General features: G+C 38.8%; 1 protein-coding gene across 6 annotated transcripts in view; it reads right to left on the bottom strand.

Moving 5' to 3' along the window:
* Positions 1–24,691, bottom strand: part of CNBT1 (cyclic nucleotide-binding transporter 1) — a 275,486-nt gene that overhangs the window by 148,943 nt on the left and 101,852 nt on the right. For all 6 annotated transcript variants that reach the window (XM_089831706.1, XM_089831711.1, XM_089831708.1 and 3 more), the window contains one exon: positions 3,039–3,317. In XM_089831706.1, the coding sequence (XP_089687832.1) occupies positions 3,039–3,317 (279 nt within the window). The remainder of the gene's footprint in view (positions 1–3,038; positions 3,318–24,691) is intronic.

Raw genomic sequence — 24,691 nt, 5'->3', positions numbered from 1 at the left:
TGAGCCATTGACAGAGACTAGAGCCTTTGACCATAACTACACAATGAGGAACGTTCATCAGTTTTCTTTTGATCAACATGTAGAGGACTTGATGATGCATCAATGTGGATTGGCTCCAGGATCATACCATCCTGCATGGGATGGATATTCACCATCTACAGTAGATGAAGCCCATAGCTGCAAGTTGGTGGCAACCTTCTTGCATAGTCAGCACATCCAAGGCAGTTTAACAAAGGATGGATTTCACATCCATGGGGGACTAATAGAGTACAGCGTGAGATTTGGTGCAGCAGATAGTTCCACATATTCTTACCTCTTTATGATGGATGGATGTGAGTTTTGTTTACTCTGGGATCCAAATGATGGCAGGATTAGCACTGCAAGTTGGATGGGTCCCATTGGATTGCTTCACCATTGTCAGCATGGTGACATTGTGATCAGATTAGAGCAGCAGAGGTCTGAGACTTTTCTTCTTAGCAGGTCTCAATTCAAGATTTGAGATCCAGGCATATTTTGTTAGACACTTTTTGGTGTGTTGTGCGATCCTCTACATGCATCAGGGTTTCAATTTGGGCTCACTCGGAAATATTGTAGTGTGTACATGTCAACATGATGTAGGTAATTGGCAATTTCATTTTCGATCCTCATGTCTATGATTTGTTTCAGATGCACAATTTCCATGGGCAGAGATTGGACAAATGCGTTCATTTTTCTGTAATTGCGGTTATGTTGGTGTTGCAACAATTATGCTTGATTATGGTACATTTCACAGTCTTCCTTTGGGTTTGCACTATAGTGGAGTTCCTTTACAGTCGTGAGTGCTTGAGGACAAGCTATGTTGGGTATGGCAGACTATGTCCCCATTCTAGATCATCTCATGTTGTGAGGATTAGCCTATCAATGACCTTTCTAGGCTGATCAATTGGTTAGAAGATCTTGGTCGAGTGAGAGGTTGTTTTCCCACTCCAGTGGTCAGGGATGTTCAAAAATGTTCTATATTTGAGTTAGATAGGCACACTTACTATTTATAGTAAGTTACTATTTTGGGAAAGTCAAGGTTACTATTCTGAGTAGGGGACTAGGCACCAAGTAGTTGGTAGTAGCAAGATGTTGTGGGGACTTCAGTAGAGCTTCGAATTTGGGGACTTACTAATTATAGTAAGTCAAATTATGGTCAGAGCTATTTATGGAAGAGATAACTTGGCATCACACTCAGGCAGGAAGCACATGAATTTTGAATGAATAATTGAAGAATTAAATAAGCTATTTATTTGGGTCATATTATGTTTCACTTAATTAATGATTAACTTAAAAGCTTATATTCAAAAGTAAGGATATGTTCATTTGATGTTTATTTAATGAAGTTAATATTACGACAATGTTTTGGAGGGAATTATTATAATTTATCATAATTCAAACTTTTAAGCATAGTGTTTACCATTATGTGAAGTGCAAGCTTCAAGCTACGGATCGATTTGAATTGAGAAGGAATAGAGAGAAATATACTAAAATATTAAATTTCAAACTTTGCAACAAAAGCTCATAAGTTATACGGGGTGTAAGCTTGAAGCTCTAAGCTCAAATTCTATTTCAAGATTTATAAATGCCTTCAAAGGGAGAAATCAAGCTTATCTGATCGTGCATTTTTCTGTTGTGAATTTGGGTGTTGAGCTGTGCCAAGGGTTTCAGGTATCAAGTGCTTGGAAAATTGAGAATTCTGCGGAGTTGTTGCACTTTGAATTGGTTGTCGACTGCCAGTGAGTTGAGCATTGAGATGATCTCATTCAGAGTCCATAGCCATGCTTAAACAGTGAAGGAATTTGGATCTAGATTCCAACGTTTTCATTAAGATTTACTGCTGAATTAACAGTGACAAAGGATGACACCAAATCGCTGCTTCAGTTATGCATTTGGTTTAGTATATGGTAGCCACATGATGCTATAGCAGGCAGTGTGAGATATGATCGAAGATGGGGGTGTCTTTATGAGGGCACATTGAGCGATAAAGTATCCTGGCTTGCGATATTTGGACGGCCATTGAAACTCTGCAATCAGCCAGCCTATGTTCATGTAGTAGGCATCTGGTCAAGCGGCATTCACTTCCAGGTTTTCTAATTGCTGAATAAAATGGCCTCTTGCTTCATGTAAGTGCATATGCATTTGGGAATTCATGTTTTCTATCAGCACTACCATTGATCATTAAATTGAATTGATACATGGAATGGCAAGGGTTTAATGAACTTTTGTAACTTTGTTGCATAACAGATGTTCGCATTAATGTTGATGAGCTGTAGGTGAAACCCAAGAAGAATTGCCTCGGCATTGTAGATATTTGAGTAGACATTCTAGTAATCAGTAAAAAGCACATTTGGTACCATTTTAAGCAACAGTCAGACTGAAATCTGAAACAGCAAGCACGGCAGTATCATGACAACTGTTCAACAATATTTCTTGATGTTCAATTCTGCAACATATAGTTAGTTTTAGCAAGGGATATTATAGTGGTAAAGTTAGAACCTGTCGGGGTTCTTACAGCAGCTGATTCTTACTAATCATCTGTTGTGTCTAGTGCCTGCCACTGGTCCTTATAGGATCTGCTTTTTTAGTTCTTTAGTTTTGTTCTAGGCCAACTCCTGGTCTGCCTCACTTTGTTTGCCCCTATGGCTGTTTTATAATAGGTCCAGGCCCCTTTCCCATGTTTAGCTTAAACAAAACAAATGTTGAAATTAGTAATAGTGATAACTAATGCTTTTGTCAACACAACATATCCTATCACATCAAAACAGTGAAACATTTAAACACTTCCTAATGTTTTTCTTCTTACTAATTTTTAATTTCTTTAAATGCAACTAGCATTATAAACAAAAGAGTATAAGATGAATTACATATTCTCTTGAAAAGTGACACAAGCAATTAAGTATTCCCAGCTACACCAAAGGAGTGCATAATAATTACCATAGAATAGAAACCTCAACTGATATTGGATTAGTATTAATTTTATTTAGGGAGTATATGGTGAAGAAAGAAAAGTTGAATACCTGAAAACCCCAAAACAAAGAATATGTGTATTTTCTAACGAAACTAGGCTCCATTGTTACAGGAACTGCTGTATTATATATACCATATGTAAAGTTCTTTGATTGGTTTCCCAGAAGACAGTCTGTCGCATTCGGATTGGTTCTCCATACCATCCATGAAATATTTGCAGTGAAATTTCTTATATTTTTTCCATCACCACAGTCAATGTAATTATAACAATTATCTTTACTGGAATCTGTTGCAGCTTTGCAAACATCCCGCAAACATTGATTGACCCTCTGTATTTAGGAAAAAGATCAAACAATTGTCATCATGAAGTGGTTGCAAGAAAGGCATCATAAAATAAATCTGAAATACTTAGAGCCATTTTATACAAAAATAAAATCATTCTAAATAAATCTTGTGACAAGAAAAACAACCAAGATGTTGGAAGCTTTCCAACTAAAGAATGTTTCTACAAACTCAATTTTGATTTGCAATCACAAATGCAGAGACCAAAAATCTTGTACAAATATATTATTCCTAAAAATTGTGCAAACAATCATATCATGCCATTTGAAATCTACGTACAACATAGAATTAAAGAATGTTTCACTAATATGTTTAGTACAAGTAAAGATGTAAAAGTAACAACAATAAATTTATTTCATTGTTCTAAGCTTAACATGGTTTTGAGTACGGCAGGGCTCAGCTCTTCACAACCTTCATAGCAGGGTGTAAAGTATTCCTTTGGCCCCTTCATCTTTTTATGTTCACATTGATAGTGAACTATATCTTGGTACTTGCTGAAAGATGTCTCCATAATCCTAACTTTGTAGCAACACAATTTATTAGTTAATATTTTGTATTGACTGACTTGGTCCATCAAGTATTTTTGGTCAACAATTCATAGTTTCAAACCGCTAGTTTATAATGTAAGGCCTTGTTAGGATTTAAGTTAGCAAGAGTCAATACTCACTACAATTGGGTGCCTGCCAAATAGGTGATTAATGAAGATCCTCCCGTGTACAACTTCACCAGCTTGGTACTGTTGTTATTGATATTGAGAAAGTCTATGCTACAAATTGGCATACAAGAAATACCAGGTAATCAATTTACAGATGTGAGTGCTTTGTTAACCCTCTTCTATATAGAATTTTACCATTATTTTTGTTTATTCCTCTATTTTGTTCATTGCTCAATTTTACAAATAGTTGCCAAGCATGACATAGGAGCACAGGAAACATGCCACATGCTCCAAAAGCTATCCCTTGTTTTCAGTCGTCCTTTTGCATATTTTTAGTGTTCCAACAGATAACATGGGCAGAAGATGAAAGCCAAATGCAGTCTACATATATACAGACATATATTAGGCGGCCTCGAGAACTATAAATAGTAACATCACTATAATCCATGAGATCTTATATGTACTCTGTGAATTGAAAACAACGCAAGTGGAAGGAGAGAAAAGAAAAGGTTGTTGTAAGTGTTTGCTCAAAGATCTTCAATATGCTAGATGAAGGCTCAAATGACTTTGAAGTATTTTATTGGAGTGAGCTGCTCCTATATAAACATTTTCATGACATACCAAGGGCAATAGGCCTAACAAAGGATTTGACAATTGTAAACTAGAAAAAAATGAATGAAGACGACTATCAACTATGGCATGTCAGTCGCGCTACACAAAAAGAAACTACCTCAGCAGAAGAAGAGAGTGACAATGACAGAAACACTGATGAAATAGAACAAATGAATGAATGGCAGCTACTTTCACAAATGGGCCCCTTGAATGTCACCATTTTAGATGAACTTGATATGCTCGGTAAGTGCAAGTTCGACAAAAACAATAGATGGGAACAAATCAAATATGAAATATCCCAAATGGATATTTGCTTTGCTGCTGCTATAATATTTAATTATATAAATTATATTTTCCTGTAGATTTTTCTTTGATCTTATAGAGCTAGACAAAAGTTGCAGAAGAATGTTGTTTCTTTTTGTATTTTTCAGAATATAGGTATTACAATGAATAAATAACAACAACTGATAAATAGAAGTGATAGAAATAATATGCAGCAATACATACTAATCCGGAAATGATTCTAAAACCATACCAGTAGAGTCTGATTTATTCCAAAATAATACCAATACAAATGTGCTTAAAACAAGATGGATGCCATTTGAAAATGGGATCCAAGTGAGCTGCTGTAATAAACTCCAAGTTGAACCAAAGTGGTTGCCTTCGCTAAAAATCAACTGCCTGCAAAGTGTAACTGCAATACTAGAAACCGATCCACTGCCTTGATCAAACTATATGCATAGGAACCTTCGAATCTGATCTTGTTGAGGGCTACGTCCCGACAAATCTACTCTCAGCACTAGGGTTTGCATCCCAGGTGAGGAATGCTCTTCCAAAGCAATGGCATCCAAAATAGGATGATAAAATGATAAAGGATCCTCCTCTTTAGGTTGCCTTCTCCTTATATCCCCTCTCCAAGGCAATTTGAACCCTAAAAGAACCCTAAAGTGAATTGCATTTGAACTTTATAATATAACATTATTTTCCTAATAAAAGCGTCCAAATAAAAGGAAATCATTACTTTATTAATGACAAATAGCTCCAAGCATCAAATAAGTACCTGCAAGTGATAATCAAATACTAGAGACTGAGCTCTTTCCAACAAGCTATCACACATAGACAAATCGATTCAAATGGAGCCAGAAATCTCCTTATTACTCCAAAATGGCTAAACACTCAGCCTTATTTAAATTATTAAAATGCTAACTTAGGAGAATATTTAAATATATTAAAATATTTCCCAAGTAGCCACAGAACAACCCAAACACCTCTAAAACATGAAACTGAGTTTGTCACATGCCTATGACTGATGCCGGACAACCTGGGCCAACTGGCAATCACACCCTCAAATCTAGGGATACTCCTATAATATAGGGAACACACCCAAATCTCCTGAAATTGAGACCAGGGGGTGATCTCATAGAACCTTAACTCTGAAAACATCACCACCTCCTAAAAGGTAGGAATCTCCTCCTACAATCAAGGAACTGCATCCTAAAATCAAGGAACTGCTCTCAACTGATCTACTACTGCCTGTAATACAAAATCTGGACACTGAAAACCCTGACTGAGTCCCTGATCACCACTGCCAGCCTACGAGACTCCATAATAGGCTAACTCTCATGTCACTGCTAGACAGAACTAAAAAGGGAACATGAAAAATCCTCCCCTCTCGGAGATGCTTGCCCACAAGCAACTACAAAGCTGGATGCTGTAAAATAGTCTCGCCCTCCCAAGTGGCGTCCTCTATAGGGAGACCTGTCCAACGAATCAAATACTCTCGAATCACCTTGCTTCTCAGCTGGCATTCCTTCTCTTCCAAGATCTGGAGATGGTATAATATGTTGTCCCAATGCCTTTTTTAGACACGATTCGTGGAACATATTATGAATCCTATTGCCAGATGGGAACTCAATCTCATACGCAACCTCTCCAACACACCTGATCATCCTGTATGGTCCATAAAAACAAGGTTTAAGCTTCTCAATTCCACCCCTTTTAAAGGTGCTTTGTCGGTAAGGCTGCAGTCGTAGGTATACCATATCCCCCACCTCAAATATCCTCTCAATCTTGTGTCAATCAGCATAGACCTTCTACTGATTCCGTGCCTGCTGAAGATTCTCTCTAAGAAATCTCATGATGTCCTGGTTCTCCTGTACCCAATCCTATGCCAAAGGAACCCTATTGTCACTAATCACCAAATCAACAAAAGATAGAGAATCATAACCATAGAGGGCTCTAAATGGAGTCATAGCAATCGACATATGATACGTAGTATTATAACAATACTTGCCCAAGTGCAACCAACGCACCCATGTCCTCTATTGCACTACTCTGATATAAACATCAAGCTCTTCAAAGTGTAGCATCTCACCATGAATCCACTGGAGGAATATATTATAGATGTCGATTCCTGGATTCCAAACCAATTTCAAAAAAAATGCAACATATTCATATTGCACTTGTTTGAATAGATGTGCAAACCCAAATTGCCAATGCCTCTCTATGAGGTCCCTACTAACAATCCTTGAACCTGATGCAATCTAGGTAAACTGACAAAATAACATGCTCAACAACAGCATGCGTCCCTCCATATCTCTCAAACATACAACCAACTGTTCCATTCTGACAAAAATGTCCAAACACTCCAAACCATAAAGCAATATATGGAAGTCTGTGTAAAGTGATGTATCTCGTGAATCAATACCTAGGTCCCATAACAAAACACATCATACTGTGTGTGATGTAGAAGAACTTCATATTATCACCATCACTATCAAGTAACCCTCTGTTTATGCAGGACACCATAACTATGGGTGAGTAATATCTTGCATGCTCAAAAACTATCAACAATGGCCACCCTATCTCATTGTCATAACTCTGACCAGCAACACAAGTGATATCAAACATACTATCAAACCAATTCCAATCAACAACAAACACTCCCCACTCCATTGCTAACCTATAGGGGCACCTCTCAACACTCCCATACTATTGAAAACCTAATGTAGACAGTGAAAAACTCGGATGAGTCATAAGATCCCCACTAGAATAGTCACTAATCCTCAATGGATTGAAGAGTACAAAGTCACCAATCAGCAAGGTTATTTCTGCCCCGTCAAGGAAACCATGAGGCCACCTCTTAAAAGAAGTATATGTCTCATCCATGCCCATAAGGGACAACTCTTGAGTGGCCGGCCCACCAAGTGTATGCTCAACTTCACAATCATACTCCAAGATTGAGCTCCTTATACCATTTGTGTAACAAGATCAAGAGCCTCCTCATCATCCGATTCAAAGAGTGGGTTATCTAAAATCAAATCAGCACTCAATCTCGGAAAAGGGGTTATTAGCAATGACTAAATGTATGTCATTAACTTTTTCAAGACTATAGCCAACAAACTCATGACAATGGGAAGTAAAATTGCTACTATCCAAACTCAGAATTCTGGAATCCTCCTCTATACCTTCTTTGGAATCATCTTGTATATCATCAGTATTAATGGAACTATTGGTGTCACTGGATAGTGTATCATCAAGTGGTTCCTCTTCCTCATTCACCTCATGAATATGTTGTCTATCTAAACAGGCTGTTGCAAGAGACAGGTTTTCTGATTGAGCTGAAGTAGAATGTAGTAGACTCAGCTCCACACAATGTTCCTGTAATGTCCCTTCTTTGGGGACATTAGAATTATTGAGAAGAACCAAATTTGCAATATTCAATAAGCGGGAGATTTATTATTAAAGGAAAAATTAATATTCCATGTGGTCACATGAGGACAAGGAGGAATAAGATGACGGCCAGAGGGAAGTCAAAGGGTCTCAGTTTTGTGTTAAAAAGGGGAAAGACTCATTGAGGACTATGCTTGATTTTACTGTCAGTTCAGTTTTCTCTCTTGGAGAGCTTCAAAAAGCTTCAGCTTTCAGCCCATGTGAGGACATAGCCCCTCGTGCAGGCAAGCAGTGGACGCAAACCCATTGCCCGTGGAGGTATCATCACCGGTGTCTCATTGAGCTTACAAGTTCTTCTCTTGTTTTCCAATCTGACTATAACATCTGTGTATAAGATTGGATTTGAGGTTGGATGGTTATTGTATTGCTGTTGTATAGTACAATAACGTTTTAGAAGTTATTCGGAAGTTGTTGGTTATCATACTTGTTGATGTATAAGGAAATAAACACGCTTCTGTATTGTTGAAAGGATGGTGGTTTAGTGTTTTTGTTGTACCGCATTGTTCTTATGCTTGAGTCTTTAATGTCATTTTGAAAAGACAGATTTATTGGAGAATTTGGGTTTTACTTGCTGTTCATATTTCATCTGCATAGGGATGTATTTCTGAATGTGTTATTTGAGAATGAGTTTAAGCAAATATCTATCTAGAATATCATTTGTTATTCATATTGCTGGTTATTTGTTAAGTGGGTTCGTACTCTAAGATTTACATTTAAAGGGGAAACGGAAAAGTTCAGGCTCAAGATAGTACGGTGTTGGTTGGATTGTTACAGTACTGGTACGGGTCACTACAGTGGTATTAAAGCCAAGAATCCTGCCATCTTGTGGAAATACACAAGAAATTTATGAAGCCAAATGCACTAAGTTCTGGTTGCTTAAATGTGACCAGTTGAGCCTTGAGGACGAAAACCCTCTAGTCTAAGATTTTCAAGAAGATTGGACGTTGCCCTAATCTTCTTCTCTATTGGCATTATACAGATTGGGCAAGAAATCGGCAAGTCTGAAAAGATTACAGTGGAACAAGTCTTTGGAGGTAAGGAAGATCTGTGTTATTTGATTATTTCCAAACTGTGGTTTTTCATTTGGCAAACCGAACTTCCTACTTCTATCTTATTGAAGAACTAAACTGGGAGAAATAGTTAAGGAGGAATCCAAAGAGTCTCTGGTACTTGTATTATTTCATGAACGCCATACTGGGAACTCCCATGCCGTAGTCATTAACAGGTCGGGTTGAAAATAGTGGGACGCATTGAGTATTACCTCTACACAGTCGGAGATACCTAGTTGAAGGCATTTGGATTTACTAGCAGCTAGAAATAGCAATCGGGTTTCAGTAGTCAATACCATGGGTGTCCTGAAACGTTAACAAAGATATTGTTATAGTGTTATTTGGCTGCTAAACTAGCACCTATTATTGTTGGCGGCTGAGATTACATCTACTGGAAATTACGCACTGCATTTACTCTACAGGTTGAGCTCCTTCTTGGTCGGGTTCCACATTCACACATTGGGTGGGTAATATGAATAGCGTTAGTGGAGGCCAACAGTTCTGAGATACGGCTTTCATGGTTGAGGCAGACGTAGCACATGGTGTCCCAGTGACCAAGACCGGCAGGGAGATAGGGATTTCGAGTGGGTACAGAACTACCCCGTCTTGCAACATTCAATATGATAAAAATCGTGTGAAGATTTCTTGCAGTTGCCACATCCTATGTTAGTAGGGAGGTATTGGTATTTGGCATGGATTGGTGTTTAGCAATCTTTACTAGTCGGAATTATTAACGTCATTCCTAGAGTGCTTTAAAACACCAACATACAAAATGTAGCCAACATTGTAGTAAGAAGGTATGAACTCAGGTGCATGATCCATACGGCAGACTAGGAGTAGAGGTCGGTTATATTTTTCTTCAAACTTCCTTTTCGAGCTACTTAGGAACTGGTCTATTGCTTTTAAGTACTGAATGTCTTATTAAATTCAACGGAGTTGGTCACACCTGTTGTGAGGCTCTTTGGCGCCAGAGAAGGTAACAGATACGTGTAACATTACATGTAACGTTCGTGGAGTTAATATTGCTTGATAACGAATCCAATGGAGGAAACTGTTGGAATTTGTAATGCCAGGGAAGACGTGGAGTAATCTGCAGTTTGAGCAGAATATTAATCATCTTGTGGAACACCTGTTTAGGTAACCAACGACAAAAATTGCGATTATATCATATATTAACACCTTTGAATATTAGCAACAAGTGTCACAACAGATGATGCTTTTGGTGAGATAAATGAAGGATAACCGGCCGAGGAAGATCATTGTGTGTGAAAGGAAGTGCCATGCCTGAGAGTTTATCTTCTGATTTTGCATTAAGAGTTTATGATATATACTCCCTATGAATATTCTGTCTACCGTGGTAATCAGATTTGGTGGACATACAAAGCTCGGAGTCATATTAATATGTGGTAATCAATGTAAGCCTAGTGCAAGTCAAAGTCCTAGCTTCTATCATGCTCACGTCACCTACCGGGTTGTCTTTAGACACAGAGTATAGCAGAGAAAATTCCATTCTCTATTGCAGTGTATAATCAGTTAATCCAACGAAGCCATTTTGATTAGTCGCACGTTTTAAGAGGATTATTGGGCGGTAAAAGAGACGCAAAGACAACATTTTGAGGAGGATTGTACATTGCGGATTCGAGGAACTTTTAGAATCAACTGACCTTGCGAAAAGATTTGAGAAAGGTGTTTCACACGATAGTCCAATAGTTACATCTTGTGGGACTGGCGTTACTGATTGTATCCTTGCACTGGGTCTTCATCGCCTTGGCAAAGCCGATGTTGCTATCTATGATGGCTCTTGGACAGAATGGGGTGCACATCCTGACACTCTAGTGGAGACTACCGAATCTAAAACTTAGTACTGATTGAAAAATAGTTTACAATATACTTTGGTTATGAGAAATTGTACAATTCAACTTGAAGTCACAAAATAATAATTTGAGTGACAGAAATATAAATTGGTGATTGATTTCATCTGGGTCCAACATTGTTCATATCTTCATCATTTTTCAAGAGATTGGTAACCTCCACAAGTCAGTCGGATAGCAATACCAAGTTTTGTTTTCCTTTCTTATGAAGAAAGATAGTGGAAATGACATTGAATCAAATCTGTCTAGGGATCATAAGTCAAAAAACTCCTTGCTTGGTCAAACCATAGTTCAAAAACTCACCCAGATTTCTGCTAGTTAATTTGTTGATGCATAGTTATTTGTTATGTAAGCATTATTGGTCCTTGCCTAGGGATGATGTATTAGTTTACTGTTCTAAGTAACAAGTGTTATTGCACTCCTTTAAGGATCAAGTCCTCATTGATTAATATCTTTAATTCACCTCTGCAATTTCCCTATATTCTACCACCATTCAAGATTGTGATCAGGGATCTGCATATTCATACATGCAATCACAGTATCATTGGAGGTTGTGACAAAGATTGTGAATGTCAAGCACATATATCAGACATTGCGGGCAAATATTGTGTACATTCATCAGACTGATTGGCAAATTAGCTTGAGTCATCAAGAGATTGTAGCATAAGCATTGTAAATAGTGTTTGGGACTGCATCAACAACTAGCTTGATCCAAGCAACAAGACATCGTACCTGATATCACATTGTTATTAGATTTCTCTTGGAAATTGCTACGAGAAAAGATTTGGAAAGGTACGATAAAGCCACAAGCATAGTTAGCTCATAATTTTGAAGATGAGGTAAGGACAGAAATACTCGACATTTATGGAGAGTATAAAGAATTTCCTATACGAATTCAAAATGACTTATCATTCAGCGACTACTTGGAATTTTATCTCGAGCAGCTAAATATGACTGATATGGCAAAACAAAAGTATCTGGAGTTGGCCCACGATCTTTTTGCAAACAAACAGCACACAAGGGTGTACGAAGAAGTTTGGACAGACCAGAATTATCTTTTGGATGACCTTGAAAAAGAAGAACAGACGACTACGGAAGGTGAGCAGCCTACTCGCAATTACGTAGAAGATTTTACACGAGGTGCAAGTTTCTTCGTTGGTGATTTAGAAGTGAGCCTTGACAGGAAGGTTGAGGAGATAGATTGCCCACAAGGTAATAGTAGTTTGGAGCATTTTTATGATGAACCTTATATTCCTAACGCGCATGGCTTGAAATTGGAAGAACCCCCTAAGATAACACTGCAAGATAATAAACAATTCCAGCAGAGCGGTAACAAAATGCATACCTTAAGGAATCAACTGAGGGTTAGTGAAGATATGGTTGTGGCATCTTTAGTACATTATGACAGGACCCATGAGTTGGTTGATGAGCTCCATAGGAGGATTCCAAGAGAAGCGGGAAGAGATTGGAATGTTGATGACATGCAAGAGGTCAAGATAGCCCTCGAAACTATGAAATCAGATTACTTGTATTTGCTAACCGATAGGGATTATATCCTTAAGATTGCTGCGATATATGCTAAACAGTCAAATAGAGGGAAGGATGAGATTGACAAACTTAACAGAGAGCTGAAGCATGTTCGTGAGGCATTGGATGAGGCTCGATTCTCTCTTCAAGGAGTAGAAAATCAGATCAAGGTCATGAATCAATCTCGGGAACATGAGGATAGAATGAGACAGGAATTTTTCCTAGAAGTCATCGATGAACTTGCAAGCATTCAGCAAACTTATGACTTGGATAGCTGCCCCAAACGATTAAGTAGCAAAACTTCATATCACTTTCAGTTGATAGATAACCCCTTGTTTGAAGTGGCTACTTACTAGACGTCCGATAACCCACTTTTTATGATAGATGAGGGAGTCTCTCTTGTTTGCCTTGAGGAGGAAGAAATTGATTTCAGACCCTGGAATACTAATTCAAATCCTAATAGTGATTCGGGGACTCAGCTTGAGAATGATGAATCAACTTCTATTGCTTATCAATTAATCAACACCAACATATTTTCCGATTTCAACCCTCTCAGGAGTTGGGTGATTTTTTTTCATTAGCTACTAAGTAATTCTTGTTGGAGTAGCTATGTGAGGAATGTGGTTATATTTCCAGCATCTTCCATATTCATAGCATCTATGTACTTGGGAGTTCTCTAGGTTGATGACGATGGTGTTGGTTTTGATGTCCTTGAGATAGTGATTTTAGCTTATGAGCAGCTCATTTCCTACATCACCCATTTAGGGCAGGTCTTCACACTCTACTGGGTTACACATGGACCTTTGATATGCTTCTACCTCATCATAGCAGCGGAACGATATAACAGAGTTTGGGACCCAAGTGTTGGCAGATTACATCTATGGTTGGATGAGGATTTTCTTGTGGTCTAGGTGTTGGCTAGTGTTGAACAGTTTACAGGTGCAAGTGTTGAGTTCTTTCAGAGAGTTATATGGGATCCAAGGATCTAGTTGAAAGTCTTAATGCAGAGAGACATTTAGCTTCACAGTATGGCTGAAATTGTTTTCAGTTTGGAATTCAGGGCTGCCTACAGACTTGTATGGGATCCTGGTACTGATTGCTTGGGGGCAAGCAATCTCAAGGAGGGGAGATTTCTAATGTCCCTTCTTTGGGGACATTAGAATTATTAAGAAGAACTGAATTTGCAATATTCAATAAGCTGGAGATTTATTATTAAAGGACAAATTAATATTCCATGTGGTCACATGAGGACAAGGAGGAATAAGACGACGGCCAGAGGGAAGTCAAAGGGTCTCAATTTTGTGTTAAAAAGGGGAAAGACTCATTGAAGACTATGCTTGATTTTACTGTCAATTCAGTTTTCTCTCTTGGAGAGTTTCAAAAAGCTTCAACTTTCAGCCCATATGAGGACATAGCCCCTCGTGCAGGCAGGCAGTGGACGCAAACCCATTTTCCGTGGAGGTATCATCAGTGGTGTATAATTGAGCTTATAGCTTCTTCTCTTGTTTTCCAATCTGACTATAACATCTGTGTATAAGATTGGATTTGAGGTTGGATGGTTATTGTATTGTTGTTGTATAGTACAATAATGTTTTAGAAGTTATTCGGAAGTTGCTAGTTATCATACTTGCTGATGTATAAGGCAATAAACACGCTTCTGGATTGTTGAAAGGATGGTGGTTTAGTGTTTTTTTTTGTACCGCATTTTTCTTATGCTTAAGTCTTTAATGTCATTTTGAAAAGACAGATTTATTGGAGAATTCGGGTTTTACTTCTTGTTCATATTTCATCTGCATAGGGTTGTATTTTTTAATGTGTTATTTGAGAATGAGTTTGAGCAAATATCTATCTAGAATATCATTTGTTATTCATATTGTTGGTTATTTGTTAAGTGGGTTCTTACTCTCAGATTTACATTTAAAGGGGAAATGGAAAAGTTCAGGCTCAGGACAGTGTTTACCATACTGGTAAAGAAATCAAGCATACAGACAATGGAACAGAATAGCAGAATTATATTCGCATATGCCAGACATACATTATGCTTGATAAGATGAGTGATAGAAGATGAATTACAATGATCCTAGACAGGATATAAATACTATCCCCGAACCTTCCCGAAGGAGTCCGTCGGCCACAAACGTTATGTCTGCTACAAACTATTTACCCGTCGGCTACAGAATACAAAAACACCAACGACAATCATCCCGTCGGCTACAGAAACATTGACGACAATTATCCCATCGGCTACGGAAACACCGACGACAATCACTCTGTCGGCTACAGAAACACCGACGACAATCCAGTCGGCTGACACCATCCCCCCCAAAAAGAAAAGTCGTCTCTAGATGACAATTACAAAATATCTGAAACAAATTAACAAACAAAATACATTAATAGAGTGACTACAACAAGAAAAATCTACTTCTATCACATCACTTCCACATTCATCATGTTACATCCGCAGCCTCTGCTAACACAATAGTGTCTCCTCAAGCTGACCTTGATAGCCACCCGTGCTGCTTTCTCTGCTTCCAACACTAGGTCCACTAAGTTAATTGTCGCTATACTGCCTTCTGGATGACCCGCTCCTCCCGAGCTCTCTATGCATCCACCAAGATAGCCTCTCAGCCAACACCTACTCCCAGTGCCTCTAGTACTTCCATGCCTGCAACAGCTTCAAGTCTTCTCAACTGGTCACACTTCACGACTGATATTTGCAACAACTGGGGGTCCAGGGGGCAACGCCCCAGGCGGGGTCGAAGGGCAGCGCCCCAGGTGCGCTCCCTATCGCAATACAGGGCAGGGTCGAGGGGCCTCGCCACCAAGACCAAATTAACACTCCGAAACCCACACAAAACTGCATGGAACACACCAACGGCGCCAAATGTTTACCGTACTGGTAAAGAAATCAACGCATACAGACAATGGAACAAAATAGCAGAATTATATTCGCATATGCCAAACATACATTGTGCTTAATAAGATGAGTGATAGAAGATGAATTACAGTGATCCCAAACGGGATATAAATACTATCCCCGAACCTTCTCGAAGGAGTCTGTCGGCCATAAACATTATGTCTGCTACAAACTATTTACCCATCGGCTATAGAATACAAAAACACCAACAACAATCATCCCGTCGGCTACAGAAACACTGACGACAATCATCCCGTCGGCTACGGAAACACCGACGACATTCACTCCATCGACTACGAAAATACCGACGAAAATCCAGTCGACTGATAGACAGTACGGTGCTGGTTGGATTCTTATAGTACTGGTATGGGTCACTACAGTTCCACTTATTTTTTGATTTTGTAGGTAAAGCACTCAGTTCTTCAATCTGATTTTCTACCATGAGGAGAGCTACTTGAGAATTTCCCAAAGTTTCTCTAACCTTTAAAAGTTCTGAAATAAGTTGATCAATCTCCTCTTCTTTCCCCCTTAAAGCAATAGAGTAAATAACACCAAGGTCAAGAAGATGATCTCTATCTGAAAGGAGGTTTAAATAATTATTCTTCATTGCCTCTGTGGCTGTCTTAAGCACATGCAAATTAGAGATTGATGAAGCCTCTTCTTTACATTTATGTCTTCCCTCAAGTTGGACCTTCCAAATGTAGCTCTCTACTGACTTGTGGGAACAGTCAAAATGTGACAAGGCTGCAATGACATTTTCTTCACCAACCTTCAGTTGGCTCTCCAAAATAAGCTTATGCACATGTGTAAATACATAAGCAAAGGATGTGGACTAGCATTGAAGAGCAGGGCTCTCTTCAATATCCTCTTTTGATACCCCATCGAGATCTTCATCTAGTAATTCCTCTTGCTGGTTATTGTTGGTCTGTGTTTCCTTTGTTAACTTATCTTCTCTTCCAATACTTTCTTTTCTATCCTTTGATTCTTCTTTCCTTCCTTGCTGCTGATATGAACTTTTAGATACCAAATCATCCTCGGCATTTGGTATACCCATAAATTGTGTGAGTGCAAGCATGTATCTCTTTAGGAAGAGAACAATACTGATGGTAGCTGCTCATTATTGCATCATTGAAAGCCTTAGCAGAGGCATCTTACATGTACCTGTTGACGGAGATGAAACCTTAGAGCACCCATTTCTCATTCTAGACATGGTATTGACCTACAACTAACCCAACAAGTTGGCAGGAACTCCTTGTTCAATTCCAAAACCTTGCTCAAATTGAGCTCTCCTGCGTGTATAGAATTTGTGTATCTCAACTCTTGGATGCATAGATTTGTAATCAAATCCACAGTCTAGAAAGATTAGGCTCTGATACCACTGAAGTATCCCAAATGGATATTTGCTCTGTTGCTGCTATAATATTTAATTATATAAATTATATTTTCCTGTAGATTTTTCTTTGATCTTATATAGCTAGACAAAAGTTGCAGAAGAATGTTGTTTCTTTTTGTATTTTTCAGAATATAGGTATTACAATGAATAAATAACAACTGATAAATAGAAGTGATAGAAATAATATGCAGCAATACATACTAATCCGGAAATGATTCTAAAACAATACCAGCAGAGTTTGATTTATTCCAGAGTAATACCAATACAGATGTGCTTAAAACAAGATGGATGCCATCTGAAAATGGGATCCAAGTGAGCTGCTGTAATAAACTTCAGGCTGAACCAAAGTGGCCGCCTTCCCTAAAAATCCACTGCTTGCAAAGTGTAACTACAATACTAGAAACCGATCCACTACCTTGATCAAACTCTATGCATAGGAATCTTCGAATCTAATCTTGTTGAGAGCTACGTCCCACAAATCTGCTCTTGGCACTAGCGTTTGCATCCCAGGTGAGGAATGCTCTTCCAGAGCAATGGCGTCCAAAATAGGATGATAGAATGATAAAAGATCCTCCTCTTTAGGTTGCCTTCTCCTTATATCCCCTCTCGATGGCAATTCGAACCCTAAAAGAACCCTAAAGTGGATTGCATTTGAACTTTATAATATATCATTATTTTCCTAATAAAGGCGTCCAAATAAAATGAAATCGTTACTTTATTAATGACAAATGGCTCCAAGCATCAAATAAGTTCCTGCAAGTGATAATCAAATACTAGAGACTAAGTTCTTTCCAACAAGCTATCACACATAAGCAAATCGATTCAAATGGAGCCAGAAAACTCCTTATTACTCCAAAATGGCTAAACACTTGGCCTTATTTAAATTATTAAAATGCTAACTTAGGAGAATATTTAAATATATTTAAATATTTCCCAAATAGCCAAGGAACAACCCAAACACCTCTAAAACATGAAACTGAGTTTGTCACCTGCCTATGACTGATGTCGGACAACTTGGGCCAACTGGCAGTCACACCCTAAAATCTAGGGATACTCCTAAAATATAGGGAACACACTCAAATCTCTTGAAATTGAGACCAGGGGGTGATCTCATAGAACCTCAACTCTGAAAACGTCACCACCTCCTAAAAGGTAGGAATCTCCTCCTACAATCAAGGAACTGCCTCCTAAAATCAAGGAATTTCTCTTAACTGATATACTACTGCTTGTAATACCAAGTTCAGATGCTAAAAACCCTAACCGAGTCCCTGATCACCACTGCCAGCCTATGAGACTCCATAAGAAGCTAACTCTCATGTCACTGCTAGACAGAGCTAAAAAGGGGACATGACAAAATACCTGTAACTTTGCATAACATTGTTGTGCAATTCATACATACAAAGGAATCAGTTGGGAAGAGGGAAGCACTATGTCAGACTTCAAAATATCGATGTATGAACTTTTGATAGAGAAAGAAAAAGCACTCAAAGTAATCACTGTGATGGAGCCAAATCCAATTATGCTGACATGATTCCCTTGCCCTTGAAAAATATTAAACCTTTAGTGAAAAAATAAACTGATCATGTTGGGAAACTCTCTTCCTTTGTATGTTAGCGATATTCAATGATTTCCTTACCATATCACAAAGCGTTGTATAAAATCCTAAAATTTCACCTGCATTCCATATTTAGTGATTCTCTAAAACATCATAACTAGCCCTGAGCAATCAGTAACAATGCTTCCAGAATTGGATAATGACAGTGGCATTGCAATAAATAGTTTGATATTCTTCAAAACACTAGATTTTCTATTCAAGCTTCAGACAGTGAGAAAAGTTTAAGTCTATTAGTTTCCCAGATCAGATATTCCTGATATAATTTCGAGAATATAACAGTGGTGAAGAATAATTGTTTCTAGGCAACTCAAATCCTCAACACTTAATTTCTGAAGATCCTTGCAGCTACAAATGTTCAAACAAATGATTGAAAGTTTATACCAGTGAGGGCCCTGCTATGGAGGAGAATGAGCACATAAGTTTATACACGAGTATGAGAAAAGGGAGAAGTAACTATTCCAAGTAATTGACAACACTGTGCATAAGTGGGAATTATCATGTGTAGTAAACCATGGCATAGAGATATTCATGGACTCATATGGAATAAGGAGCTCTACCAATCTTAAAAGCAATCAAACCCAATTTCCTAATAAAAAGGGAATAATAATAATGTTTACAGCAAGCAGATATTAATCATCCACAAATCATTTTAACCAAAGGATCAGCGATTTTGATAATGTAGGGGCCAATGACCATCATGTAGATATTTATGTAGATATTTGTGCATGTGTATGGCAGGGATGTGCGACAAATATACTACAAAGACAAATGACATGATTGGATGCCGTATAAAGAGAACTTAATGACGTTGAATTCCAAACATGTAAACATAAGTGTGAAGACAATTTTATGATATCCCAAAATCTTGCATATCCAGCACAATAATGGGTTCAAAGGTGATGGCAATAACATATATGCAGTAAAGACACAAGAGCGATCAAAATCAATTGAATTATATATGGCTTTGAAAGGTTATGGATATACTCGGCAATGGGAAACACCAACGGATATTGTATTCGATGCTACGAATTGGTTGAGTGATTTTGTAGTGTTAATCTTGGCATCTCTATAATACATATGTGTGTAACTATTGAATTCATTCCTTCTACGAAGCGTTACAATCATTGGAATTGAAAGGTTGCATATAGTATCTGATTTTGTGGCTTGCAAAGATATGCAATTTCGAGTGTTACATCTTTGAATGGACAAGAGTTTCATCAAATGAGTTAAGGAATGAATGCCAAAAGCATAACCAAGTTAAGGCAGTTCTGAAAATGTATATGCTTTTCTCGACATGATCAAAACAAGCAACAACGTTTTCTGCAGTATCACCCCAGGCTCCGTATATCGGTGTGAATATTTAATACTCATTGGCAATACGAGTTGTGTCCAAAGGATTCACTCACGTGTTCAAAAAAGTCTGAGAAATCCGCGAGGCAAGTTTGAAGCGACGGGAACTCTTATCGCAAAAAATTATAAAGGGATTGCCCATGAAAGAATTAATAATAATTGCTTTACCATAATATAAGTTAATTAAAAAAATTAAGGAAATGAAAAGGTGCAAATTAAAATCACAAGGTGTAATTTATTTTTCAAAGAGACATAACCTTTCCTTTGAAAAGTCACATTCTCTCATGAGTGAGATATATAAGAAAAATGATTCATTTGAAACAAAGGGACACATTTGAAAAAGACATTCATATTCTAAAAAAAGCATTTTATATTACTTGTACGGAGGGCTAAGGAGTTTAACATGACTTTGTAAATTCAATTATTTTATTTTTATAATAAAATAAAATGTCTTCTGTTTATTTTCAAATGGCATGGAGATTTAAACTGCAGATGAATCATCTTTTGTAATTATTTTTTGGAATTCTGTATACAATTTAAATGTCAGATAAGTGGACATGGTCATTTAGCATCTTAGGCTTGATCATTATGGTATTGTGAAATATTAAATTGTTTCCATAGCTGTGTCCAGTTTGTCTCCCTACCAGAGGAGTTAAAGTTCAATCTGGACTAATTTAAGATCGCGTAAATATTTGATCTATTGCATCTCGATTATTTAGTTGTTAGCAGTATAAGTGCATAAGATAAGATAATGATATTACTGTCCAACAAGAGACCAACAAGGGTCTAAGGGGCTGAAAGATACAACAGTACAGTAAAGTAAAGAAACCAACAAGAGCACGAAACGGTAATCGGAGAAAGAGCGCACAACAGGGGAAAGAGACAAACAAAAGGAAGAGAGAAGGATTGTTAGTCCTTTCTCGATACAAAAAAATCCCGTATAGAGGGATACAGACCAGGACGAGCAAGGGTCTAGGTCTGGCACCGTCTTTGTCTCTGTCGCTGCATAAGTGGGGTAGGGTGTTGCTGTCTAAGGAACCCAAGCCGAGGTCTAACCGATCTGGTGTGATCGGAGACAGTCAGGTGAGGTTGTTTCCTACCCCTAGAAGTGGTCATGGGAGGAAAGAGGTCCGTGATGAGCTGATCCAAGGTTTGGTGTTGAGGGAACAGAAGCTATAAGGTGTGATCTCTGAGCTAGAAGGCCTCCCGCAGATAGAGCGCCAGACACCTCTAGTCGGAATAACCGAAAAAAGCTGAAAGGGATCTGCAGTCTCTGAAGAGGCAATAGAATCTACCTCTGATCTCATAGTAGATGGGACATCTAAAGATAAAATGGGTCTTCGTTTCCGTTTCTAATGACGTACAAAGGCGACACACACGTTCCTCTCTAGATAGGTGATGATCGGTCTAGCAACAAAGTCGATGGGCTTCGACTCTAAAAGATCCCAAGGCATTGCGGAGGGCATGACACCAACAGCAGCTCAGATAAGAGGGGCAAACAATGATACCATCTCAGATCTCAAGAAAGTGCTCTAAGCAGAATGCCATTTGAGGTCGTAACCTACCAGGAGGGTTGATCCAAGTCGTAGACATGTACTGCCTATAAATGTCGAGTCTGACATAGCCGTTCAACTCCTACCGAGAGGGGAGGAGATGGGCGGGAGCATCCAATGAGAACTGGTACGGTGAAGATGGTCAATGTCAATCCTGATCGAGCTCAATAAGATAGTGGCCTATGTATACCAAGAGTGAGCCCTAGTCATCCCTGTCGAGTTGGCTAGGTCCCATGAAGAGCAGTAAGCAAGGTATGATTATCTGTGTAAGCCCTCCAACGAATCTGTGAAGCCTCTGAATCGGTGGATGAACCAAATCAAGTCAAAAATGGCGCTGAGCCGGAAAGAATGAGCTCCAAACTCGGCCAAAACAATATTGTGTGGGGTGAAACGGTGGCAACGGATGATCCAATGGAGAAGTGTCTGTACCCGCTTGATCGAGGCCCAATCGGAGTCCAGAAGAGACGAACCCCAAACCGCACCACAAAGAACTGTGGGTCTGATTAGAGAGTCCATGATAGAGATCTTGGACTTAGTGTCTTGGAAGTGGTGTCGGAAACACTATCTCTCAAGGAGGGCAAGGGAGCCCATACCCTTAGCCACTCTAGAAAGGTGGGCCAGTCTCATGCTGAAACGAGGACCGGAAACTTGACCCCCAGGTAGGTGTAAGAAGAGAAAATCTCAATTTGCTGACCCTGGAAGCTGAAATGGAGATGCAAGGTCTTCAAACAATTGAAGAACATGATCCAAGTCTTGCTTAGGTTCACCGTGAGCTGACGCTGAACACAAAATAAAGCAAGTCTATCAATAATCCTCTGGAGCCCCTCCGATGATGAGGCTAGGAGGACCACATCATCAACGAACAAGAGAATGGAGATCAAAACTTGGTCCAAGTGACAACCATCCTCGAGGAGCAAAACCTCACGGAGGAATGACTCAAGCTCATCAATATAGACACCAGAAAGCGTAGGTGAAAGTGGACAACCCTGCTTCACCCCAATGGTGTTGTCTATCAAATCCGAAAATCCCTCTAGACTCCTAAATCTGCCGATCACGATCTCATAGTCTCATGATCGCCATCACAAGAATGTCAAGAGTGCCAATATCTCTGAGTCTCTAAAAGAGGGCTCCCATAGGTACTAAGTCAAAATCTTACGAAAGTCTACAAAACAACAATAAACTTTCGTAGAATGGTGCCGAGCTTCCTCAATGATAGCCTGTAAAGCCAGGATACGATCCATGGTCTGGTAGTCTGCACAAAATCTAGCCTATCCACTAGCACGGCATTGACGTCTGCCAATCTTTCTGGTAAGGATAATGTTCAGCACCGTGGCATAAAGTTTGGCAAAGGTATGCCCAATCATGATGGTCCTATAGTTACCGGGGTCGGAAGCCAGCCTGGATTTATGAATTGGGTAAATCACATGTCTCGGCCAAGAAGCCGGGAAACCAGTACAAACCACCATGTTGAAAAGCACTGGAAGAATGGGGCACAGGATCGAAGTATCAAGCTTGAGAAGCTCTAAAGTTGTATGTGAAAATTCACTGAAGTTGACTCTATTGCTCGGATGAGCAGAGGCACTGGTCTTTCTATTATTGAAGTCAAAAAATCTATATATTCCTTCTACAAGCATCAAATCCATTATTAAAAAGATCTTAAACATTCATTCAATTCAAACACTCAACATCCAGTTTGCATTTTAATTGAGTTCGAGGACCTTGTCAGCCGAAGAACTCCAAAGTTTAAATTTTCTTTAGAAAAACTCTAAACCAAGTGATCAGGTTCAACGAGAAGGTCTACCTGCCTAGGTGTAGCAAAGTCTGAACTGTAGGGGAATTGAGAAGTATTCCCACTCGTTGGCCAAAACTGATTGTGGAATCCCTATCGAAGAAGTGGCAGGCTCTAGATTTCCAATCTACAGTTTTGGGAACCAACACACTTCACATGATCGTCGAAGGCACACCAGGTACAGGAAAGTCATATTTAATAGCTTGCATAAGGAATGCATTAAACAGTGTGATCCCAAAAGGAACAGAACAATTGCTCACACTAGCACCGATAGGTGTATCTGCATTCAAAATACATGCATCAACAATAAATTCAGTTCTCAGGATTCCCATAAAGGAAATGCAGTTGTTGCAAGGGCAAACATTGACAAAATTGCAAGAATTAAAGTACATAAGGTACGTCTTAATTGGCGAATTACGCTTCATAGGGCCAAAGCTACTATTAAAAATAGATAGCAGATTGAGACAGGCGTTCCTGCATAATCAATTCATGTACTTTGGAAGTCTCCGTAATTCTTCTTGGTGACCTCACACAGTTACCCCCTGTGATGGACAAAACTATGTATACAGCACACTTGACTGTCAAAACAATATGGGACCTGTACACAACAATAGCCATCTTGAAGACAATGTTCAGACAAAAAGGCACAAGCATAGAGCAAGATCAATTCCGTCAGCTGTTGGAGAACATATGACAAGCAAAACCAAGGCAAGAAGACTAGTGGGTCTTGACAACACACACAAATAAACAAATAACAATAGAGGAGAGGGAAATGTTTGACAATGCAATGCACTTATTTTCAACCAACAACTCAGTCAAGGTACACAACAGAAGTATGTTAAAACAATTGAATTGCCCAGTAGCACTAAGCACAACGATAAGTACACGGAATACACGAGAATGTGGCGAGCGATGAGCAACTTGATAAACAAATCCTACTTTGCAAAGGGCAATGCACAATGCTGAAAACAAAAAAAATGGACAGAAGCAGGTCTTGTGAATGATGCTATTGGTGAAATAATTAAAATTGTCAATGGCCCTAAAGCTAGCCCATCTGATATTCCAATGTATGTTACTACAAGATTTGAAAATTACCATGGGCTAAAGGCAACCCCAAAGTTGTGCCAATTGTTCCTGTGTCACTAGGCAGCAGACAACAAATACAGCTAATGATGGCATGTAACATAACCATACACACGTCCCAAGGACTGAACACTAGAAAAAGCAACTATCAACATTGGCAAGACAGAGAAGCAGGGGTTGACATTTACCAACATGTCAAGAGTCAAGTCACTAAG

Source organism: Cupressus sempervirens, chromosome 5 (genome assembly GCF_028749045.1).
Source record: "Cupressus sempervirens isolate cs-2001-9-10 chromosome 5, ASM2874904v1, whole genome shotgun sequence".
In the NCBI taxonomy this organism is placed as follows: domain Eukaryota; kingdom Viridiplantae; phylum Streptophyta; class Pinopsida; order Cupressales; family Cupressaceae; genus Cupressus; species Cupressus sempervirens.
This window is presented reverse-complemented; position numbering and strand designations above follow the sequence as displayed.